Below are 19,956 nucleotides of genomic sequence, written 5' to 3'. Positions count from 1 at the left end.
GAGGGAAAGTCCCTCGAAAGGAATATTAGAAAGAGAGAGAGAGCGAGCGAGAGCACCGGATCTGCCTGGAGAGCGCGGAAGGAAAGAAAAGGAAAGGCTCGGTGCGAAGCGGGACGCGGAAGGGCGGGAGGCGGTGCAGCCCGCGTTACTCCGCTGCGGGCTCCGGTGCTGAGCACAGAAAGCAGGGCGCCCGGGAGGACTACGGGGAAGACCAGCCCCGGGGCGGGGGAGGGGAGGCGGATCGGTGGGGCTCTGGAGTGTGTCTGTGTCTGGGTTCTGTGGCAGTGCGCGCGCGCGGGTGCGCGCGCGCGGGTGCGTGTGTGTGCGTGTGTGTGTGTGTGTGTGTGTATGTGCGTCTGTGTGTTTGGCGCCTGTCCAAGGTGATTTCCCATAAACCACATGCCCCACAAGTCCGCTTAAAAGGCTGTGCCGAGGAGCTGGCCAGTGGAGCCCGACTGGTGGAAAGTGAAAGTTGCCTGGGTGCTCTCGGCGCCGCCGCCCGCTCTCCGCACCCCCGGGACGGCAGCGCGGCCCTCGGCCGGGGCGCGGGCTCTGCGGCGGCCAGCGAGCGAGCGAGCGAGGGCGGCCGACGCGCCCGGCCGGGACCCAGCTGCCCGTATGACCTCGCGGGGCGCCGCCGGGCGCTGCCCTCCCACGGTAAGCGGCGGCCGCGGGGCGGCGGGGGGCCGGCAGGGCTGCGGCGGGAGCAGGCGCCGCGGCGCGGCTCCTCGGAACCGACTGCCCGGGCGCGCCGGCCGGCGACGCTCCCCCGCGGAGACCGCGGGCTCCGGTGTCCTTCCCATCTTTGCACGCCGGCTGCCCGAGGTCCCGGGCGCGCCCCGGCTGAGCCCGGTGGCGCCCTGCAGCTGCTCCCGGGGCTGCGGTACTTTCCTGGAAAGGGGAGGCTGCTCACCCCCATTGCGCGGAGGCGCACACTGAGCCGCCCGCTGGCGGGAGAGAGGGGTTCGCAGCCCCGGGCAGAGGCTCTGTACCAGTTCCGTGTGAGCCCCTGCCTCTCTCCTCTGCCCCGACTCCGCCAAGAGCCAGGCGCAGTGGCTGTGCGCTGAGTGTGGCGCCTTCCCCGTGGGCCACACACGTGCTTCCAGGCCCTGCTGGGGAGTGGACGCTTCTGGGTGGGGGAAGTTCAGGGGTCATCCAGCTTACAGAATGCCAGGGCCTGTGCCCAGGAACCTGCTGGCAGAAGGAAGGAGTCAGGCAAGCCTCTACTTGTTCCAGCGGCCGGCCTGAGCTACTGGGGGCTTGGGTGGCTGGATCGAGGCTGTTTTGCAGGGGACGGGACTCCAGAGCTGCCTGGGACTAGTTCTGAATCTTTTTATTGCAAAATCTGGTTCAGTCAGCTGGGGAGATCCTGGGCTTAGCAGCGGCAGAGGAAGGTGGAAGGAGGGTTTGGTGGTGCAGAACCCTAGGTGCGCCAGGGGCTGCTCAGGCCTGCATGGGGGGGGGGGGGTCTGGACCCAACAGCCAGCACTAGCTGGGGCAGCTCCTAGAAAGCGCAGGGCGGCCCTGTCAATGAATAGTAGGGTGGTCTCCCAGTAGGTTTACTTCCGAGGAGCCCTAGAGGAGAATGGGAGGAGAAACCTGGCTGGGAGAGAAGCAGACAGATATTTGGAGGGGCATGAAGGGGATTGCAGGTGGGGTTGAGAAGGAAGGGGAAGAGCAGATGGATCCACGGGGGGGGGGGGGGGGGAGAGCCCAACTGAGAGAGAGGAGGCGGGGCTGGGAGGGGAAATGGTGGAGGGTGAGCTGATAGGCAACAAGACAAAGATAAGGGTTGGAGGGATACCATGAAGAAAGCAAAGGTGGAGAGAGCAGGGGGCTGGTTTAGACAGGAGCAGCGGGAGGTCGGGTCCCACTGGTCCCGCCGAGGCCGCTCCAGGGCCCTTGTTGATGAGGAGGAAGGGACAGGTGAGGCTGGACGGTGGGACTGAGGGATGTCTGTGGGCCTGCCGCAGAGGGGCCTTCGTGGCTGTCCCAGAGGCTGAGGCCGGGCGGGTGGGAGGAAGAATGGAGGGGAAGAAGAGCCAGCCCAGCCACATGCGAGCTGAACCAGAGTGTTAACCCTTGGGTGCCCACCCAGTTCCTTCTCTGAGGCAAAACTGGGACCCCAGGGGCAGGGGTGGGGATCCACCTTCAAAGTCAGCTTCCCACGTGGTGGCCACACTTTCTCCACACCAGTGCCTGAAATAGCTCTGAAAGCCAGGCAGCCCTTGGGGTGAAGCTGTCCTCAGACATCAATATCCTGAAGAGCCTGGGGCAAGGTTGTCTTCTTGAGTATCCCTTTTTGCAGGGCTCTTTCCTCCATACTGTCCAAAACTGGGGGCTCAGAGCCTCAGGGGCAGCCGGCCTGGGACAGAGACACACCTTCTGCCTGGCCCCGTTTCCAATGGGTCCTGAAACTGAAGGTTCGGGAGGACCTGGGCAGCCGTTCCTACCCAGGGCTACCTCTTCAACTGCCCAGCAGAGTCCGAAGTCCCCCCATGAGTGTCCTCCCTCTTTTCCACTCTCCCTCCCCCGGATCAGGCCAGGACCCTCACCAGATCTCCTCACTGAATGGCATTGGGCCACCCCGTGCCTCCTCCCTCCAGGCCTCCCCTTCCCTCTCTCTGCCATCAACTTCTCCCCATTTATCAAGGCCTCACCGAGGCCTCTTCTCCTTGTGCCCTCCCTGGTAGTACAGCCAGGGACTCTCCTCCCTGGTAGGAGCTAACGGACATTGGGGCTTGTAGTTATATGTAAATCAGCATGTTGTCGTAGGCTGTAGGCTGTTTCATAGCCTCCTTGTTTTTCCAATGTGCTGTTTATTTGCAGTATTTGTCTCATCATCTGGATTACTGAGGCAGAGCCCAGAGCCCAGGAAAGGGCCAGCTCTCACCCCACCCTGACAGCATTCCCTGAATCTGGGGACATCAGCTGCCAGGAGGCAACCTTGAGCTGGAGGAAAGAAGGCTCAAGAGTCCCTCTGCCCCTGGCTGGAGAAGGGGAGACCTGGGCCAGGGAGAGGGTTGAGGGGACCTCGGTGAAGAGGAGGGGGAGAGGAAAGAAGGGGAATGGTGGGGTGTCAGGGGCCAGTCCCATCGCTCTGAGGATGAACAGCTCCCAGGCCAGGTGGGAGCTGAAGGAGGGAGAGATCTCAGAAAACTTCCCGGTCATGATAAGACCTGGCTGGCTGGATGCAGAGCCTGATGGGGCTCCGATAGGCTGGGATGGCCTAGAGCTGACACTCCCGCCTCTGATTAAGCCATTGGGCTCCTTTTGACACACACACCCAGAGCTCCAAAAGATCTCCAGCATGGGATAAGTTCCCAGTGAAACTGAGTTTGGGGGCTTGGTTTTTCCAGTAGCAGAGCCAGACCTGTGTGGAATCAGGTGGGAGGAAGGGCTGGGCCCAGGGAAAATATCTCTGGCTTGGAGTCTGGAAGTGGGTGCATGAACATGAACTTGAGAGGAGCGGGCAGCGCACAAGATGTCTGGCTCGTGTTTGATGTTGTAGGGACACAACAATGAGCAGATGCAAGTCCTGCATTCAAGGAGTTTCCTGTGTAAGTGAAATTGAGACTGGTAGGAACACTTCCCAGGTCCTCATGAAAAGTTCAGAGCGTAGTCGGGCTTGGCCTCGTTAATCTGGGAAGGCTTCTTGGAGGAGATGACATGTGGGTAGTTATCAAGGGAGAGGAAGACTGTGCATGCCAGTTAGGAAATCCTGAGAAAGCTGGATTTGGGGAACGCTGCATCCCATGGCAAGGGGCAGGGCCTGGAGCACTGTAGGTATGAGGTTGTTGTTTCTCCCCTCCTGGCAGGGCGTGGGGCTTCCTAGGGAGACGGAGAGCTGGCAGTAATGACGCCCTCTCTGTCACAGACATGGCTGCAGCCCCTGCTACTGCTGGTCTGGCTCCTGGCGAGCGGGAGTATTACCGGGGAAGTGTCAGAACACTGTAGCCACATGATCGGGAACGGACACCTGCAGTTCCTCCAGCAGCTGGTGAGTGTGCGGCCGTGCCTATCTACCTTCTCCCCACTGGGGAAACTGAGGCAGGAGCCAGGGAACAGGGTCAAAGGCAAGGGCTGCGGGCAGAGAAATACGGCTGTGCAGGCCATGATTCATGGCTCCACTGATGCTCTCCTCCTTGACCTTCTCGGGCTCAGGACCTCTGACCCACACCCGACCCCGAAGCCCTCTGGGACTCCGCCGCAGCCAGTGGACAGGGAGGGCTTCCAGCAGGTTGCCTGGGTTAATGGTTGCTTGGAAGGTCAACCGTGGACTCGGAGGAGGCTGGTGAGGCCTGCTCTCCCTCAGTGAGATGCTGCCTCCAGGGAGCCAGCCCAGCCTGCCTGCTGTGTCCAGATGTTGCCTCTAACTCCTGGGGCACCAGGGCCACCGCCAGATCTGGATGGGAGGCTCCTGCCTCACTCCCAGCCCTCCACCCTCCCTTTCCTGGCTCTTGCCTGAGCCCTGGGGCTGGGAAGGACTGCTCACCAAGGCCGCCATGAAGGAACCCGTGCCTTATTCTAATTGGGCTGCCAGAGAGGTCAACAATTCCAAATGTGGTTCTGCCAGGCAGAATCAGGTTACCATCGTGGCCGCGGTCCTGCTCAGAAGAGAATTTACCATCCCTCTGGCCAGCCAGGCAGGGTGGAGCACCACTGGCTAAGGCCGGCTCCAGGGCCCTGAGCTTAGGGCCTGTAGGCTGGGCCTGCTGCCTCTCTTACCTCTACTCTTGCATGTAGCTGCTGCAGCTGTCCCAGCTAGACCAAGAGCCACAGCATTCTCCGAGGCTTAAAATGCTCTGGGGGCCAGGGAGGGCTTTAAGGACATCTAGCCCCAGCCCCTATAGATCCTGAATCCCCAGAGCTTGTCTAGCTTATGCTTGAATTCCTGCCACGATAGGGAGCTCACTACTTGTCATGGAAGATTATGCCCTATATCCTCTTAGAGAGTTCTTCCTTATAACTAACGGCTCTTTGTCAGATTTCATGGAGTGGGAGGTGGAAGGAGGAGACTTCTTGTTCTTCTACAGCCCACCCTGGGCATGTGGGAGGCACAAGTCTTTCCCTTGGCTCTGTCTTTCCTGGTATGGTTGGTGGGGAGGTAGAGGAGGATCAAACCTGATCCACCCAGAAACTCTAGTCTTCATTCTTAGGTGAGCTCAGCTGAGCTGCAGACACCCGGCTGCCACTGGCCTGCTCTCTCTTACAGATTGATAGTCAGATGGAGACTTCCTGCCAGATTGCCTTTGAGTTTGTAGACCAGGAGCAGTTGGTGAGTTATGGTTATTTCCAAGGCCCATGTGCTGGCCCTCTATGTGCTTCCCAAGGTGGGTATATGTGGGAGCATGAAGGGAGGAGAAATCCTGTAACTGGGCAGGGTGAGGGTGGGAGGATCGCTGGTGCTCAGTCCTGGGGTGCCAGGGTCCAGGGCTGAGCAGGGTCCTCGAGTCCCCTGCTGCTCCCTTCTCCTGCCCCGGCACCTATCAAGGTCTTACTATGCGCCAGGCACTTTCAAATTTCATCCTGAGGGTAGAGCTATGTGATATGCTAATCTTGCTTATGGTCCTCAGGGAGGTTAAGGGAGCATAGCTACTAAGTGGTGGAGGCCTGATTTGAACCCAGGCAGGCTGGCTCTAAGGCCCAGGGCAAACCCGTATGACTTCTGGGTCACATGCTTTGCTGAAGGATGACAGTCCATCCAACAGACAGAGAAGCAGCCAGGGAGTCGGTCCAGCCCTTTCCTTCTTCCTCCTATCCCACGCCCAGCCAGCCACCAAGGGCTGCTGGTTCTGCCTCCCAGCAGCTCTGGGTTCTGCCCCAGCCTCTCCCAATCAGTTGCTTGGACAGTTTCAAGAGCCTCCTTAAGAGACCTCTCTGCTTCTAATGCACCCATCATCCCGCCAGTAGGGGGAGCTCTCGGAACTCCAACCTATTACCTTCATTTCTCTCCCAAACCTGTCAGGGCCCCCCTCACTGCAGGAGAAAGCCCAGGTTGGTCAGCTTGGGGTTTACACGGCACAGTCCTGCCCACCACCACCACCCTCCCACCCGGTTGTCTGCCCCTTCCGGCCTCCCAGCCTTTGCACAAGCTCTTCCTGTGCCTGTGATGCCTTTTCAACTGCCCCCACCCCACCCCTTATTCCACATCTGTTCATCTTTGTGCCTCATACAAAAATCACTGTGATGTGCCCGGAAGTTGCTTCCATCTCTGCGCTTCTACACACCTGACCCATACACACGTCTGTTAGAACTGGAGACCACCTCATGGCCCAAAGAATAGCTTCAGTATTTCACTCACTCACTCACACCTTAACAAGCGTAGCAAGTTTCCTTCACTAGGAAATGATAGGACTGGGTACTAGGAATAGCTAAAGCAGAGTCTCCCTTGAGGCAGCTGCCATCTCTCAGGGAGACAAAACACTGAGGTTATTCTTTGGACCCTCGGGTGGTCTTTAGTTCCCCTGTGGCCTGGAGGATTAGAAGGAGCCGCGTGGTAAAGGACTTTTTGTGAAAGCAAGCTAAAAGAGAGACAGAGACAGAGAGCATTCCCCCAGAACCCACCCTACCCATGAGCCCCCATTCTAATTAAAGCCTCATCTTCCAGAAATCTGAGGATGTCTCTGATCAGAACCCCATGTCTTTCCCTCTACCCCAATTCCCAGCAGTTCCAGATCCCAGAGAGAGAGCATGAAAGAGCAGCTGAGGTCAGCGCCCCCCCTTCTTACTGGAGGGGCACGGCCCTCCCCTCAGGGGCAAGCCCCCTCAGGGGCAGGCGTAGGGCAGGCTGCAGCCCTCCATCTGCCAGGGATGAGGGCACTTGTCACAGAGCCTGGGTTCCCAGACCACCTCAGCCAGACCGTAAACTCCAGGTTCTCATTTTTCAGAAAGATCCCGTGTGTTACCTTAAGAAGGCATTTCTCCTGGTGCAAGACATAATGGAGGACACCATGCGCTTCAAAGACAATACTCCCAACGCCAATGTCATCGTGAAGCTCCAGGAACTGTCTCTGAGGCTTAAGAGCTGTTTCACCAAGGACTATGAAGAGCAGGACAAGGTAGGAGTGTTCTGGAGCTGGGAGCACGGAGTGAGAGCAGAGGGTGTCTTTGGTGGTCCCATGCCTGCCCATATGCACAGAGGTGTGTTCCCGTGCCCCGCCTCCCCGTGTCATTGTCATTGTGCACTCACGCTCTCATTCACGGATTCACCCCACGCACCTCTGCTAAGGACTTGCCAGGCAGGGGACAGTGCTAGGCCTTGACGATGTCATCGTGAGCAAGAAGCGCATGGTTCCCACCTTTGCGGGGCTTCTGGTAAGGGGAGGCTGGCCACCATTAAACAAAGAATGACACAAATAAATAGCATTACGGAGCGTGAGGGCTATTCGTTCATTCAACAAGTAGTTCCTGAGTGCCTATTGGGAGCCAGGTACTGGTCTGGGCGCCAGGAAACAGCTGGGATCCAACCAGACAAAAACCTTCACAGGCAAGGCTCTTACGTTTTGGGGGAGGGGGTGAGACAGTTAACAAAACATATGAGTAAAATATGGGCAAATGTAGGGTGGCAATGACCAGGCAAGGGAAGACCTGAAGGAGGTGAGGGAGGGAGCCGTGAAGGGGGGCTCCCTGGGGCTCTGAGAGACAAAGGGCACTCTCACTTAAAAAGGGGGGGTAGGGAAGAAGGGAAGGAGAAGGCTCCTGAGTAAGAGAATATTCATTTGAGGTCCAAAGAGGAGTAAGAGTTAGGAAGCAGTGAGGCTGGTCAGAGAATTCCAGAACAGGGAAGGCTACACACAAAGCCCTGAGGTGGGCTGTGTGCACATTCAGGAGCCCAAAAGGTGGTCACCAGGGCCAAGGCGTGGAAGAGACAGAGAGAGGGGAGGAAGCAGGACCCAGGGGGGCCCGTGGGGGGCCTTAAAGACGTGGGATGTTGTCTGAAGTGTGAGGGACGCCCTGGTGAACAGGCGAGTGACCCAGTCGGACTTAACTGTGAGGCGGGTTTGGTAGCCCTGCGGAGAGTGGACTGCAGGGGGCAGGAATGGAGGTTGGGAGGCCAGCAGGGGGCGCAAGTTGGGGCCAGAGTTACTAGAGGCTTGGACTAGGGTGCTGCGAGTGGACCAAGTGGCTCTGCTCCCAGGACCAGTTTGGAGGAAGGACCCACAGGATTTGGTGGGGCCGTGGGGGTGAGCAGCCGAGGGAAGGGAGGTCTCCAGGATGCTTTTGTCTGGAGCACATAGGAGATCCCATGAGCTGCCGAACTTCTGAAATGGGCAAGATCAGCAGGCAGAGCAGGCTCGGGGGAAGAGCAGGAGCTCAGTTTGGGGTACATGAACCCCATGTTGTGAAAAATCCGAGCGGAAATGCAGAGCAAACAGCTGGACACACAGGTCTTGAGTTGGGCCGGCGAGACGCGCACGTAAGAGGAAGCAGCAAGGACGTCCCGTGTGAAGGCAGGGCATGGTAGGACAGGGCCCCGGGAGCCCAGCCCTCGGAAGCCAGTCAGACACAGGGACCTGATGAGGACACTGGGAAGGAGCAGCCTGAGGGGCAGGAGGAAAACGAGGGGACTGATTTCGCTGGGCCCATGGAGAAGAGTGTCTCAAGATGGAAAGAGTAGTCACCTTTATCAACCGGGGTTGAGGTCTTCCCTTGCCTGGTCATTGCCACCCTACATTCGCCCATATTTTACTCATATGTTTTGTTAACTGTCTCACCCCCTCCCCCAAAACGTAAGCAAGACGAGGGTGGAAGAGTGTCCGATGGGCCTGGCAGCACGCAGCTGCTGCCCGAGGTGCGTGCTGATGGGGGTGAACGGAGAAGTGGAGCTCGGCTCCACAAGGGCCCAGAAAAAGGGAAAGGTCGCCAGAGGGAGTGTGGGATTGCGGGAGGAACCATTTTTACCGAGGGGTATTAAAGCTGAGGTGTTCCACTGTTCAGGTTCACACGTATCCCTTGGGGAGCTTGTTTAAATTCCAGATTCCCAGGATACACCCCGAGAAAGTCTGATTCGCTGGGTCTGTGGGTGGGCCTGGGAATCTGCATTTTCACCAGCCTAGCTCCAGCGTGGAAGCAGCAGGGTGGACTCGAGGAGGGAGGGAGCCTCGAGGCTAGAGGAGCCGGTCTGCTGAGGGGTTCAGAGCCCCTGAGGAGAGAAGGCGCCGCCTCTGTGTCAGAGGTGGGCAGTGGGACCTTCTGTCTGCTGGTTGCGGTCTTCTCTTTGAAGTATGAGGTGAGGCACGAAGGAGACGGAGGTTTATGAAGAAAGGCAAGAGAGCGCCAGCGTCCCTCTTTCTGACAACAGCCCTGGTGGGGAGGCTGGAAGGGATGGTGGTTCTGACTTTACAGAAGAGGAAAGGAACCCAAAGTGGGTGGTCCACTTGGCCAGTGTCACCTAGCTGGTGAGTGGTGCAGCTGAGCGCAGGTCTTCTCACGCCTACGTTCGTTCATTCATCCATCGGGTCAACATTTCTCCAGGGCCTACTCTGCACAGGCAGTGGGCATTCAGAGATGGGTTCGAGGACCTCACAGCCTAGTAAAGCTTACAGTCCTTCCCTATGCAGCCCAGTGTCAGGAAAAGCTCGGTATTTGGAAGTCATCAGCAAGTAGGCCACCAGGAGTGTGTGAAGCTTCTCAGAGCTCCAGTGAGTGTGGGGAGCCTGGGTCCTACGAGCAGAAGAGAAAAGAACAGCTCAACAGGCAGGCCTGGGGGTAGCTTCAGCTCTCCTTCCAAGGCCTACCAATGCCAGAGAAGGACCCAAGGCCCCGTGGCCTGCTCCCCACCACCGCAGGATGATCCTTCTAAGACTTGAGTCTTATCGTGCCACCACCCACCTCCCTAACAACCCCTCAGATGTTTTGTCTTTGCTCTGTGGATCAAGTTAACAGTTTTCGACATGGCCTACAAGGGCCTGCAGGACCTGGCCCTTGCTGACCTCTCTCAGTTGCCTCTCTTGTCACCTTCTTCCTAGATGGCACTACTGTCGCCTCTCTAGCTGTCTTTCAGTCTTTTGACATTTCAGGCTCTTTCCTGCCTCAGAACCTTTGCACAGTCTGTTCCCACCACCCAGACAGCTCTCTCCAACCCCACCTCCTTTCCTGGTTGACTCTTGCTCATCTTTCCATTGGTTCCATGGGGAAATTCCCCATGAGCCCTCATTTAGTTCCCCGTTGTTATACGTTCTCAGATCATTCCGCACTTCTCCATGTGACTCACTGCGCTCGTAACAGCGTGTTTAAGGCCAATGCCTTGCCGGACTCAGTGTCCAGCTCGGCCAGCGACCATGTCTCTGGTGTTCGTTCCGTGATTCCCAGGTAATTGCCTGGCACACAGATATGTGTTAAATAGATCTGCAAATAAATGGCGTATCTCAAGATCTCAGGACTGATTCCACCACAGACCAGGGGAGAGGGGAGGGAGAAAATGAAAGAGAAAAAGAAGACGGATGTGAGAAAGGCCAAGGGAGTTTGGCAAACAAGCTAGAGACATGGACCAATGCTCCTCCTCACCGAGGGGGGCCCCCCTGCTCTCTTTCCAGGCCTGTGTCCGAACTTTCTATGAGACACCCCTGCAGTTGCTGGAAAAGATCAAGAATGTCTTTAATGAAACAAAGAATCTCCTGAAAAAGGACTGGAACGTTTTCAGCAAGAACTGCAACAACAGCTTTGCTAAGTGCTCCAGCCAAGGTAAGCACCGAAAGGGCCAGCGAGTGCAGGACAAGGGGAGGGTGTAGGGAAGAGAGCAGGGATTGGGAGGTGAGACGTGGGGCCAGAGGGAGGCCGGAGGGACCCTGGGGAGGCAGCCTGGCTGCTACTCGTGCTCCTGTGTGTGCAGATGTGCTTTTCTCGTGTACATATGTGGCTTCATGTACCTCTGGGTGGTCCTGGGCACATGTCTTTTCTGACATGTGTGTGCATGCACACCAAATATGTCTGCATGTGGAGGCATCAAGAAGGCTCCTGCTGGTGGCTGTGAGATTAGGGAAGGGGAAAGGGGCCCCTCTCGGGGAGCCCTGTAGGCATGGAGGCTTTCCCCACCGGCTCTGCAGGCTGGCTGAACGTTCAGGGGCTTCCATGGAGAGAGCGAGGCTCCATCTGGGAGCCAGGGCCCTTGCGCCAGGAGCCCTGCTGTGAACCACCAGGATACCCTGGCTCCAGAAGTCCCCAGGATGCCTTAAGTGTCCCCTCAAGGGAAAAGGCTGGATTTGAAGTCTGAGCATCATTCAAAAGCTTCCCGTGCAGGCCCAGCCGCACACATGCGTGCCCTGCGTGTCCTCGTCTCCGCGTCCCATGCCACGTGTGCCCTCCTACATTCAACCTTGCTCCCCGAGGCAGGGGCTGAGGCCCTGCGACCTGCCAATGGCCCAGTCCAGTCTCGTTGCTTCAGTCCCAAGGCCTCAAGTCTTGGCCACGTTCCAGCCCCAGCTTGTCCCTGCCCGTGGTTGTGGCTGTGTGGCCCCTGGCTATGCATGAAACCACCTCGCTGCTGTCTATGGGACTTGAGGGTGACTTGTGTTAGTCCGGGAGGCCACCGCTCCACCTCCTGGCTAGCTGCTGCTCAACCCCGGCTTGGCACCTTGCCAGCTGGAACTCCAGGAAAGGCTGTCCCCTGGTCTTCCCTGCCCCCGGCCCCCGGCCTGTGCCTCTAAACCCCACTCTTTGCTCTCTGCCTGGCTCCGATCCTGTCCTCTCCTCAGCCCCAGCGCTGAATTAGGGGGTGAGGGACCCCCGGACCCATATCCCTTTCTCCACCCCTCCCTCCCCCGGGAAAGCTGTGCCGGAGGCTGGTGACTCTATCTCCTCCCCGTCTTTCTCTCTCCCTCTCTCTGTGGTTCTTTCAGATGTGGTGACCAAGCCTGATTGCAACTGCCTGTACCCCAAAGCCACCCCTAGCAGTGACCTGGCCTCTGTCTCCCCTCAGCAGCCCCCTGCCCCCTCCATGGCCCCTATGGCCGGCTTGACCTGGGCTGACTCTGAGGGGACAGAGGGCAGCTCCCTCTTGCCCAGTGAGCAGCCCCCCCGCCCCGTGGACCTGGACCCGGGAAGTGCCAAGCAGCGACCACCCAGGAGCACCTGCCCAAGCTTTGAATCTCCGGAGCCCCCGGGTGTGGAGGCCGGCCCCGGCGGAGATTCACGTCAGCCCCGGCCCTCTGTCGGGGGCCCCGTCCCTGGGATGGAGGACGTTCTTGACTCTGCGTTGGGCACCAACTGGACCCTAGAAGAGGCCTCCGGAGAGGCTAGTGAGGGTCCCATACCCCAAGGGGCAGAGCTGGGAGGAGGCAGAGTCCAGGCCGAGACGACCGCCAGGCCCAGTGACCGCCTGTCAGCACCTTCTCCACTGCCCTACTCAGCCAGCGGCCAGCAGCCGGACGACACGCCTGGCGCAGCCCTGCCCACGGTGGGCCCTGCGCGACCCGCTGGCCAGGCCCAGAGTCACACCCTTGAGAAGACAGACCGTCCATCTGCCCCGCCCAGAGACCACCAGGAGCCGAGCTCTGCCAGGACCCTGGCGCGGCCCCCGCGAGGCCTCAGCAGTCCCTCGGCCCTCTCTGCACAGCCAAGGCTTCCCAGAAGGCACTCGTGGGGCTATGTGCTGCCCCTCGGGGAGTTGGAGGGCAGAAGGAGCACCAGGGATCGAAGGAGCCCCACAGAGCTGGAAGGAAGACGAGCAAGTGAGGGGGCGGCTGGGGCCCCGGCCCCTTTTAACTCCGTTCCTTTGACTGACACAGGCCATGAGAGGCAGCAGGAGGGACCCCCTGACCCTCAGCTCCCCGGGTTTACCTTCCGCCTGCTGGTGCCCGGCATCATCCTGGTCCTGCTGGCCGTCGGTGGTCTCCTGTTCTACAGGCGGAGACGGCGGGTAAGGAGAGCCCCCGAGAGAAGGAGGGCAGCCCATGGGGCCAGGGGCACAGCCTGGGTGCAGGAGCGGGTCAAGCAGGTCGGAGGATTATTGGGCACTGCCTGGGTTCTTCCGATGCCAAGGCGGGGGCCCAAGTGAACACAGAAGATAGGAGGTTGAAAGGGAGAGTTTCTTCAAAAAGGGGGGAGACCCAGGCTTATAGGGTGAACGGGAAGGGAGCGGGAGAGAATATTCTTGGGCTGAGAGTGGGAAGAGAACCCACAGGTGAGGGGAGCTGGCCGAGGAGAGTGCTGCTGTGTCGGATGTCAGGGCAGGGCATTCACTGGGAGTTCTGCGGAGCCTGGGCCCATAGGGGTCAGCCTGCATGGGGACTGCATGGGGAGAGGAGAGGGGGCGTCCCCAGCAGGGAGGCCTCAGGGTGCTCTCCTGGCCCAGCGGCTCATCCCCACGTCTGGGTGGCTGGGGGAGACTTTGATAACTCTCTCATCTACTCCCCTGGCCAGCCCTGCCTGGGGGTGAGGCCACAGTCCCCACACCGTTCCCTAGCTCCTCAGTGAACCTGCTCTTTACTGTCTGTCCCCAGAGCCATCGAGAGCCTCAGACAGTGGATTCTCCCATGGAGCAACCAGAGGGCAGGTGAGAGTTTCCAGGGGGTGGGGATGCTCTGGACGGCATGGGGGGCGGGGGCGGATATGGCTGTCTTGGCGTCTGTCTCCCTTCTAGATCTGGGGGAGATTTTCTTTCATTTGCTCTGAGGAAGTGGAGCTCAGAACAGGATGGGAGGCGGAGAGGAGAAAGGGCGTTTCTTCTTTCCTAGATATCTGGGATTTTTCCTGATTTCTTCCTAGGGTTAGGCAGTTCTGGGTCTTCTGAATCTGAGAGGGCTGGAGCACATGCATGGGAGGGTTGGGGGACAAACTTAAGGGGTTCCCTCACTGCTCAGCCTCTGCTGCAGTCTTACGCCAGCCCTATGCTCTGCCTGCAGCCCGCTGACCCGGGATGAGGACAGACAGGTGGAACTGCCAGTGTAGAGGGGCTTCTAAGGTAAGACTGATTTGGATCTCTCTCCGCCCCTTCAAATGAGCTACCCGCTTTTCTAACCACGTGACCTTGGTGATACTACCAACTCCCCGGAGGCCGGCCCACACTTGACTTCCTCCCCTCCTACTCCCTTTTCCATCCATCACCAGATCCTGCCTACTGTCTCCTTTCGGGATCCTCAGGTCTCCCCCCACCCCGTTTCCCACCCCCCCACCCCCCCGTCACCTCAGTCTGAGGCCAGGCACTATTACCCATGCATCAGGTTATTATTTCTGTATTTGGTTTCTAGTCTTGCTGCCACCTTCCATTCCAGAGCAACCAAAATCTTGCGTAGTCTTCACCCTCCTGGGGAATTTGCATCACCAACCACTCCAAGCCCAAACCTTTCTCAGCTGGGCTCCCAGTCTCCTCCAGCAGCTGGCCCTAACACCCACCTCTTGCCAGCTTTCTATTGGTCTGCACCCAATCTGACCCTTCTCCCCAGCCAAGATCATTTCTACGTCCCTGGTTTTAGATCCATGGATCCATAGAACCTTAGTCTTGGAAAGGCTCTTGGAGGTCCTTTGGCCAGCGTCCCACTCTATAGGGGTCTCCCCTTTCTGCATTCCCGACAGGGCATCAGCCAGCTGCTGAGCCCGTACTCCCAGTCCCAGGCAAGCTCCCTGTCATCTCTCAGGAGCGCTGTGAGGAGGTCCTTCCTCCAGGGAGCTTCCCTGCCCCCTCCACGATGATCCTCCCTCCTTTTCTCATGAGAGCCCTCCAGTGTCTCAAGTCAGTTATCCATATCCCCTTTAAGAATTCTCTAAACTAAGTGTGGCCAAGTCCTTCAAACAGTCCTTATATGGTATGGTTTTCAGACCCCTCACCATCCTGGTCGCCCTCCTTTGGACACACTCATTTGTCAATGTCCCTCTGAAAATGGGGCACGCAGCCTTGGACACAGTGCTCCAGATGTTGTCTACCAGCTCAAAGTACAGTGGGACTGTTACCTTCCTTTATCTGGACCATATTCTTCTATTTGTGCAGATCCAGATTGCATTAGTGGGGTTTTTGTTTCTTTGTTTGTTTTTTTAACAGCTGCATCATACTGTCATACGTCGAGCTTGTGGTCTATTAAAACCCCGAATTCCATTTCCCATAAACCTCTGTCAAGCCAGGCCTTCTCTCCCATACGTGGACAACTTCGTTTTTTAACCTGGGTGCAGGAGTTTATATGTGTCCTTGTTAAAACCACCCTGTTGGTTTCTGTCCATCCCCTGAGCCAGTGGAAATTGTTTTAAATCCTCATTCTGTCTTCCTAGCCCTCCCAAGTGTGTTCCCTGCACGTTGAGGAGTGCCTTCTATTGTTCTCACCCACGTTGTTGATAAAGATGTAACTCTTATCGTTCCTCAGCCCTGGCTCCCCGATTCCAGGCAGCCCCCCCCACCTCTGGTTCTTCCAGATTGATTCCACCACCCCCTGCTTGCTCTTCAGTTCCTACCCCTCAGCCCTTTTGTATTTGGTTAATACTATATCATTTGCACTTATTTGGATGTTGTTTTTATCCATTTTCAAACCTTCTTCTATGTGTATATGTACATTCCACATCCCTAAGAAGGCTGTAAGCCCCTTGAGGGCAGGGACTGTGTCTTCCACTTTTTTGGGCATTTTTTTTCTATCCCATGTTCTCATACAGAGAGGGCTTCTCCATACTTGCCAAAAACTCAGTAAATGTGGCCTGATTGGCTTAAGAGTTGACTGACCACTTGAGCCTGGCCGGCTGTCTCTAACCGACCAGCTTTCTGGGTGACCCCATTAGCCAGCTAACTAATCGACTCTGACTGACTGGCTGACCAGCTGGCTAGGTGACTCTGACTGACCAACCGACTAGCTGGTAACTGCTTAACTGGCTGTTTGATTGGTGGTGAGCTGACTGGCTAACTGACTAGCTAGTTATCTAATGGCCTGACTTGCTGACTGGCTGGCTGGCCGACTAGCTGGGGTAACCCATTCGAGCTTCCAGTCACACCCCGTGCCAAAAGCAAGTGAGCGCCTTAGGACCTTCCCACGTGTACAGTGACAGGTCTGGGCCACTCCTTGACAGAAAGGGGACCTAACAAGCACTCAGAATCAGGGGAGCCTATTTAGAAAAGAGCATGAAGCAACACACCTGGAACCCTGGGTTCCCCATTGTTGGTGGGGTGGGCTAAGATGGGTGAGCGGATCAGATGGGACACAGGCAGGGCTGTGAGGGTGACCCAGACCCCCTCAGGACTGGTAAAGCAGAGGAGGGACCGAGGTCCCTGGGTCCTTCGTGGCTCAGGACTGCACCACCCTCTGACTGGTTGCCGACCTTCCCCCCTTGGTCTTGGCCCTCTGCCCCATCTCCTCTCCGCTCCTCCTCTGCTTTCCCTGCCTGCCTGTTCTCAGGTCCTGACCACCTTTCCTCTTCCTCCCCTCAAGATTTCACTTAGAGAGGGAACCCAGGGCAGGGGTCACAGCCGGACCCTGCTTGGATCAGTAGGTCCAGCCCAGGCCCCAGGAGCCTCAGGAGATTCAGGGCCAGCCCCTAGACTATCTACCACTCTGACAAGAGAGAGGAAAAACACAAAGGCAGAGAGACTGATGGAGGGACTCTCAGAAAGAAAACACAGACCCCAGCCCTCCACTACAAGGAATGAGGACATAGGGGCGGTGGAACTCGCCCACTTGGTCCTTCTTCCCTCCTGGCCCCAGCAGGGCCTGTGGCCCAGCTGTACCCAGCATGGCTCATGTCCAGTTTATGGTTCTCCCTTCTTCCCTCTCTGGAGCATGGGAATGGGCTGGGAGCCAAAGCTGTGGTCCCATCTGCCCTCCTCGTCCATCATGGACTTTGCCAGTAGGGCCTATGGATGGTCAGGGAGGGAAGCTCCACACAGGATCCAAAGTCAAACTGTTGGATGGAGTCCAGGGGATTTCTGCTCTGGGAACAAAGCGTTCCGAGGATGCTGGGCAAAGGACTAGGATGGGGGTGGGGTTGGAGAGAGCAGGGCCCTGACTCCCATGGATGATGCAGGGAGGCAAGTCCCTTGGCCCACCGGGAAGGAGGCTGGGCTGCTTAGCGGTTAGCACGCCAGGTGGCAGGATGGAAGTTTCCTTGTTCCGGAACTGCCTCTGGTTCTTCCTCTTCATTACCTATGACCTGCTGTCCAGAGTATCATGTGTGATGACCCTCTGTGATGAATGGTGTAGGGGTGGGAATAAGAAATTCTTCTTTGCTAGAGTTTGCAGGAATCACCCTTGGCTCATTGGCCCCAGGCCAGTGAGACGTTCTTACCTGAGGAGGGGTCTAAGGACACTCAAGTGCCCCCTTCCCTCCCTGTCAGACTCCGCCACTCGAGCAGTGGCCGACCCCCTCTCCCAGGCCTGCTTAGGCCTCTCCCAGGCCCCTTTACCTCCCCCTGTGGTCCCTAGTTCCCCAGGAGGAGGTAGGAGGTGAGGCCAGTCTGGCCAGAGGCTTGGGCCGCTGCCAGGAAAAGCCGCCTGGTTCCTTGTGGTGTCTGGGGTGGCTGGGAAGGCGAGGGACAGGACGGGAGGAAGTCCTGTGCAGCACCACCACCAGCCCACAGGAACGCTATGCCTCCCCCACCCATGTCCTCAGTGACCCCTCTGTCCACTCCCACTCAGCTGACCGGTCCTTCTTTCTCTTCCCTACAGCTGGGCACACAGGACAGTCTCTCCACAGGAGGAGACGTGATGGGAGCGTCCACCACCACCCCTCCCCAGCCGTTCTCTTGGGAATGTGACCTGCCTACCACAAGGGCTCCTGCCTGCCAGGACTAGAGCAGAGCAGCGAGGCTGGGGTCCCCCTGCCCTTGACCCTCAGACTCTGGACTGACTAGGAGAGGGCTGGAGGATGCCCCACCCCCATCCCACGCTGCTGATATTTATCATGGGCCCTGGAGGCTCCCATCCACTGGAGGAAGGCTGGGAAGCCCGGCTGAGGACCCTCTGCGCCTCAGGGGCTGTGTCCTCCTCCCACTCCCCTCCAAGCCACACCTGGGCCAGGGACCCGGATGCCTGCAGGATGTGGGAGAGCAGGAAGGGCACTGAGGAATGGAAGAGCCCTTGTGCCCAGAGGACCGCCTGGTGCCAAGGGATCCCAACACCGACAAGCAGGGACTTGTGTCTGGAGAGAGAAACATGAGATCGGCAGGGCGGGCCAGCGTCCCGGCTGGATTTCCCGTAAAGGTGTGCAGCCCAGAAGCCGGGAAGAGAAGGTCTCCGGGGCCTGCCAGGTCCCTGCTGACAGCCCGGAGGGGGCCTACACCCTCTCCGCTTGCCCAAGTGCCCTCTGCTGGTGGCCAGGCGGAGAGGGGAGGCCAGCCCTGCCCTCGGGACCTGTCTGGCTTGGCTCCGATGCCAAGCGGGAGAGCCAGCTCTGGCGTCTGCCCCACCTTCCCTCCAGCTCTGCCAGCGCTTCTCCGGGAGACCGCGCAGAGGCTCCCCTCCTGAAGGAAGCCATTGCACTGTGAATACTGAACCTGCCTGCTGAACAGCCCGCCACGTCCATCCCCGTGAGCGAACGTCTGTGCACCGTCCCGCCCCTCCAGCCTCTCGCCAGCGCCCTGCGCCGGGGGCCCGAGCTGGCCTTGCCTGTCGACTGAGGGAGCCCCTAAGCCCTGACCTTCTGCTGACCCAGGCTTCGACTCCCCAGGGCGGATGGGGTGGGAGAAGCACCTGGGCCGCCAGCCGGAGCTGGTCTTTAGGCTGCATCGCGTTGTTCGCAGGTTTCTGCATCTTGCACTTTGACATTCCCAAGAGGGAAGTGACTAGCGGGAGGGAGGGCGGGGAGGGTAGAGGCAGACCCAGAGGGAGGCTGCAGGGCGAGCTCCCACTGGAACTGGGTCTTCGCAATTATGGGTAGGCCGCGGCGGGTGGGAGAGGGCGTCTGCACCCCGACCCCGCAGCCTGGTCTCCTTCCCCATACCAGGCCCCGGCCCCCTCACAGCAGCAAGCCTGTGCTAGCCTCACAGCACCCCTCCCAGCTCCCATCCTCTTCCCACCCTTTCTCTTCCCCCGCCTGGGGAGGCAGCGATCCCCCCAGCGCTTGCCCCTCCACTATCTCTCTGACCAGGCCAGCCAGGGTGGGAGAGGGACCAGGCATTTGCCTGCAAGTCTGCCTTGAGGGCCTCAACTTCCTGGGCCAGCCCGTTGCCACTGCTCTGAGAGCTGACAGTAGGCTTCAGGCCGTTGATCGCCCCGCCTTGGTCCTTTTGTGCTGCCATGACCCTCCTCTCCTGCTGCCCTGGGCCCCCCACCGAGAGATTCCCCCCTTCCTGGCCGCTGGGCTGGGCCATGAACTTTTCTTCCTGCCCTCAAAAGTGGGGGTCTCCCGCCCCCCCCCCCGCCCCTGCCCTGCTGCTCTCAGCTGAAGGAAAGGCAGCGGGGAACTTGTCCTGTGGGGCTCCTTCTAGTCACAGACTCTATATTTGATGCTAGAAAATATGTATTTAAAAGTGAAAGGGGGAAAAAATACCCCACAGAAAGAAGGCATTCCTCCCCCACCCCAAACATACAGTATTTTAAAAGTCAAGAAAGCAAATCCAACCCATTGCAGAAGCTCTTTGTGGGCGCTTGGTGACACAGGTGTGGGAGCGCCCGCAGACCTCTGGGAGGCTCCCCTGGCTACCTGCACAGCAATCCCTTCGTTGAGGGAGCTGAGAGGGAACGTTGGCTCACACACTGTGAGATTTTGTTTTTATACTTGGAAGTGGTGAATTATTTTATATAAAGTCATTTAAATATCTATTTAAAAAATAGGAAGCTGCTTATATATTTAATAATAAAAGAAGTGCACAAGCTGCCACGTGTGAGTCATGGGAAAAGTGCTTTTGGGGTGTGGGGGGCAAAAATGGGGGTGGGCGGGCAGCAGCTGCTGGGGGAGCCCCAGCTCAGAAAGCTTTTTCCAGGACACATGGGGAAGGAAGGTTCTCTCCAGGCTGGTTACCAAAACCTGCATCATTGCTGTCCCAAACACATTCATTGGCATATCTGTTTAATGGGGAAGTAGACAGAAGCCAGCCAAACCTCAGGC

The 19,956-nt window shown here is 58.2% G+C and overlaps 1 protein-coding gene across 3 annotated transcripts; it reads left to right on the top strand.

Annotated features, from left to right (window-relative positions):
* Positions 1-345: 345 nt before the first annotated feature.
* CSF1 (colony stimulating factor 1) lies at positions 346-19,726 on the top strand. Of its 3 annotated transcripts, none has more exons than XM_036076435.2 (9): positions 349-657; positions 3,878-4,000; positions 5,216-5,278; positions 6,891-7,061; positions 10,539-10,686; positions 11,841-12,859; positions 13,443-13,495; positions 13,845-13,903; positions 17,577-19,726. In XM_036076435.2, exons 1-8 carry the CDS (start codon positions 619-621, stop codon positions 13,888-13,890), a joined length of 1,662 nt encoding a protein of 553 aa, XP_035932328.1. In that variant the 5' UTR covers positions 349-618; the 3' UTR covers positions 13,891-13,903; positions 17,577-19,726. The 3 variants fall into 3 exon arrangements, with proteins under 3 accessions (XP_077928757.1, XP_035932328.1, XP_035932329.1); XM_036076436.2 differs by having other exon boundaries at positions 352-657; positions 12,729-12,859; XM_078072631.1 differs by lacking the exon at positions 5,216-5,278 and having other exon boundaries at positions 346-657.
* The last annotated feature ends 230 nt before the right edge of the window (positions 19,727-19,956 follow it).

The sequence above is a fragment of the Halichoerus grypus genome, chromosome 5, assembly GCF_964656455.1.
Source record: "Halichoerus grypus chromosome 5, mHalGry1.hap1.1, whole genome shotgun sequence".
Classification (NCBI taxonomy): Eukaryota; Metazoa; Chordata; class Mammalia; order Carnivora; family Phocidae; genus Halichoerus; species Halichoerus grypus.
This window is presented reverse-complemented; position numbering and strand designations above follow the sequence as displayed.

Bases quoted from the DNA above. Each gene is read 5' to 3' on its own strand.
- CSF1 (XM_036076435.2), top strand. From the start codon at position 619: ATGACCTCGCGGGGCGCCGCCGGGCGCTGCCCTCCCACG. The intron at 7,062-10,538 runs GTAGGAGTGTTC...CTCTCTTTCCAG, and splicing joins ACTATGAAGAGCAGGACAAG to GCCTGTGTCCGAACTTTCTA. The intron at 12,860-13,442 runs GTAAGGAGAGCC...GTCTGTCCCCAG, and splicing joins TCTACAGGCGGAGACGGCGG to AGCCATCGAGAGCCTCAGAC.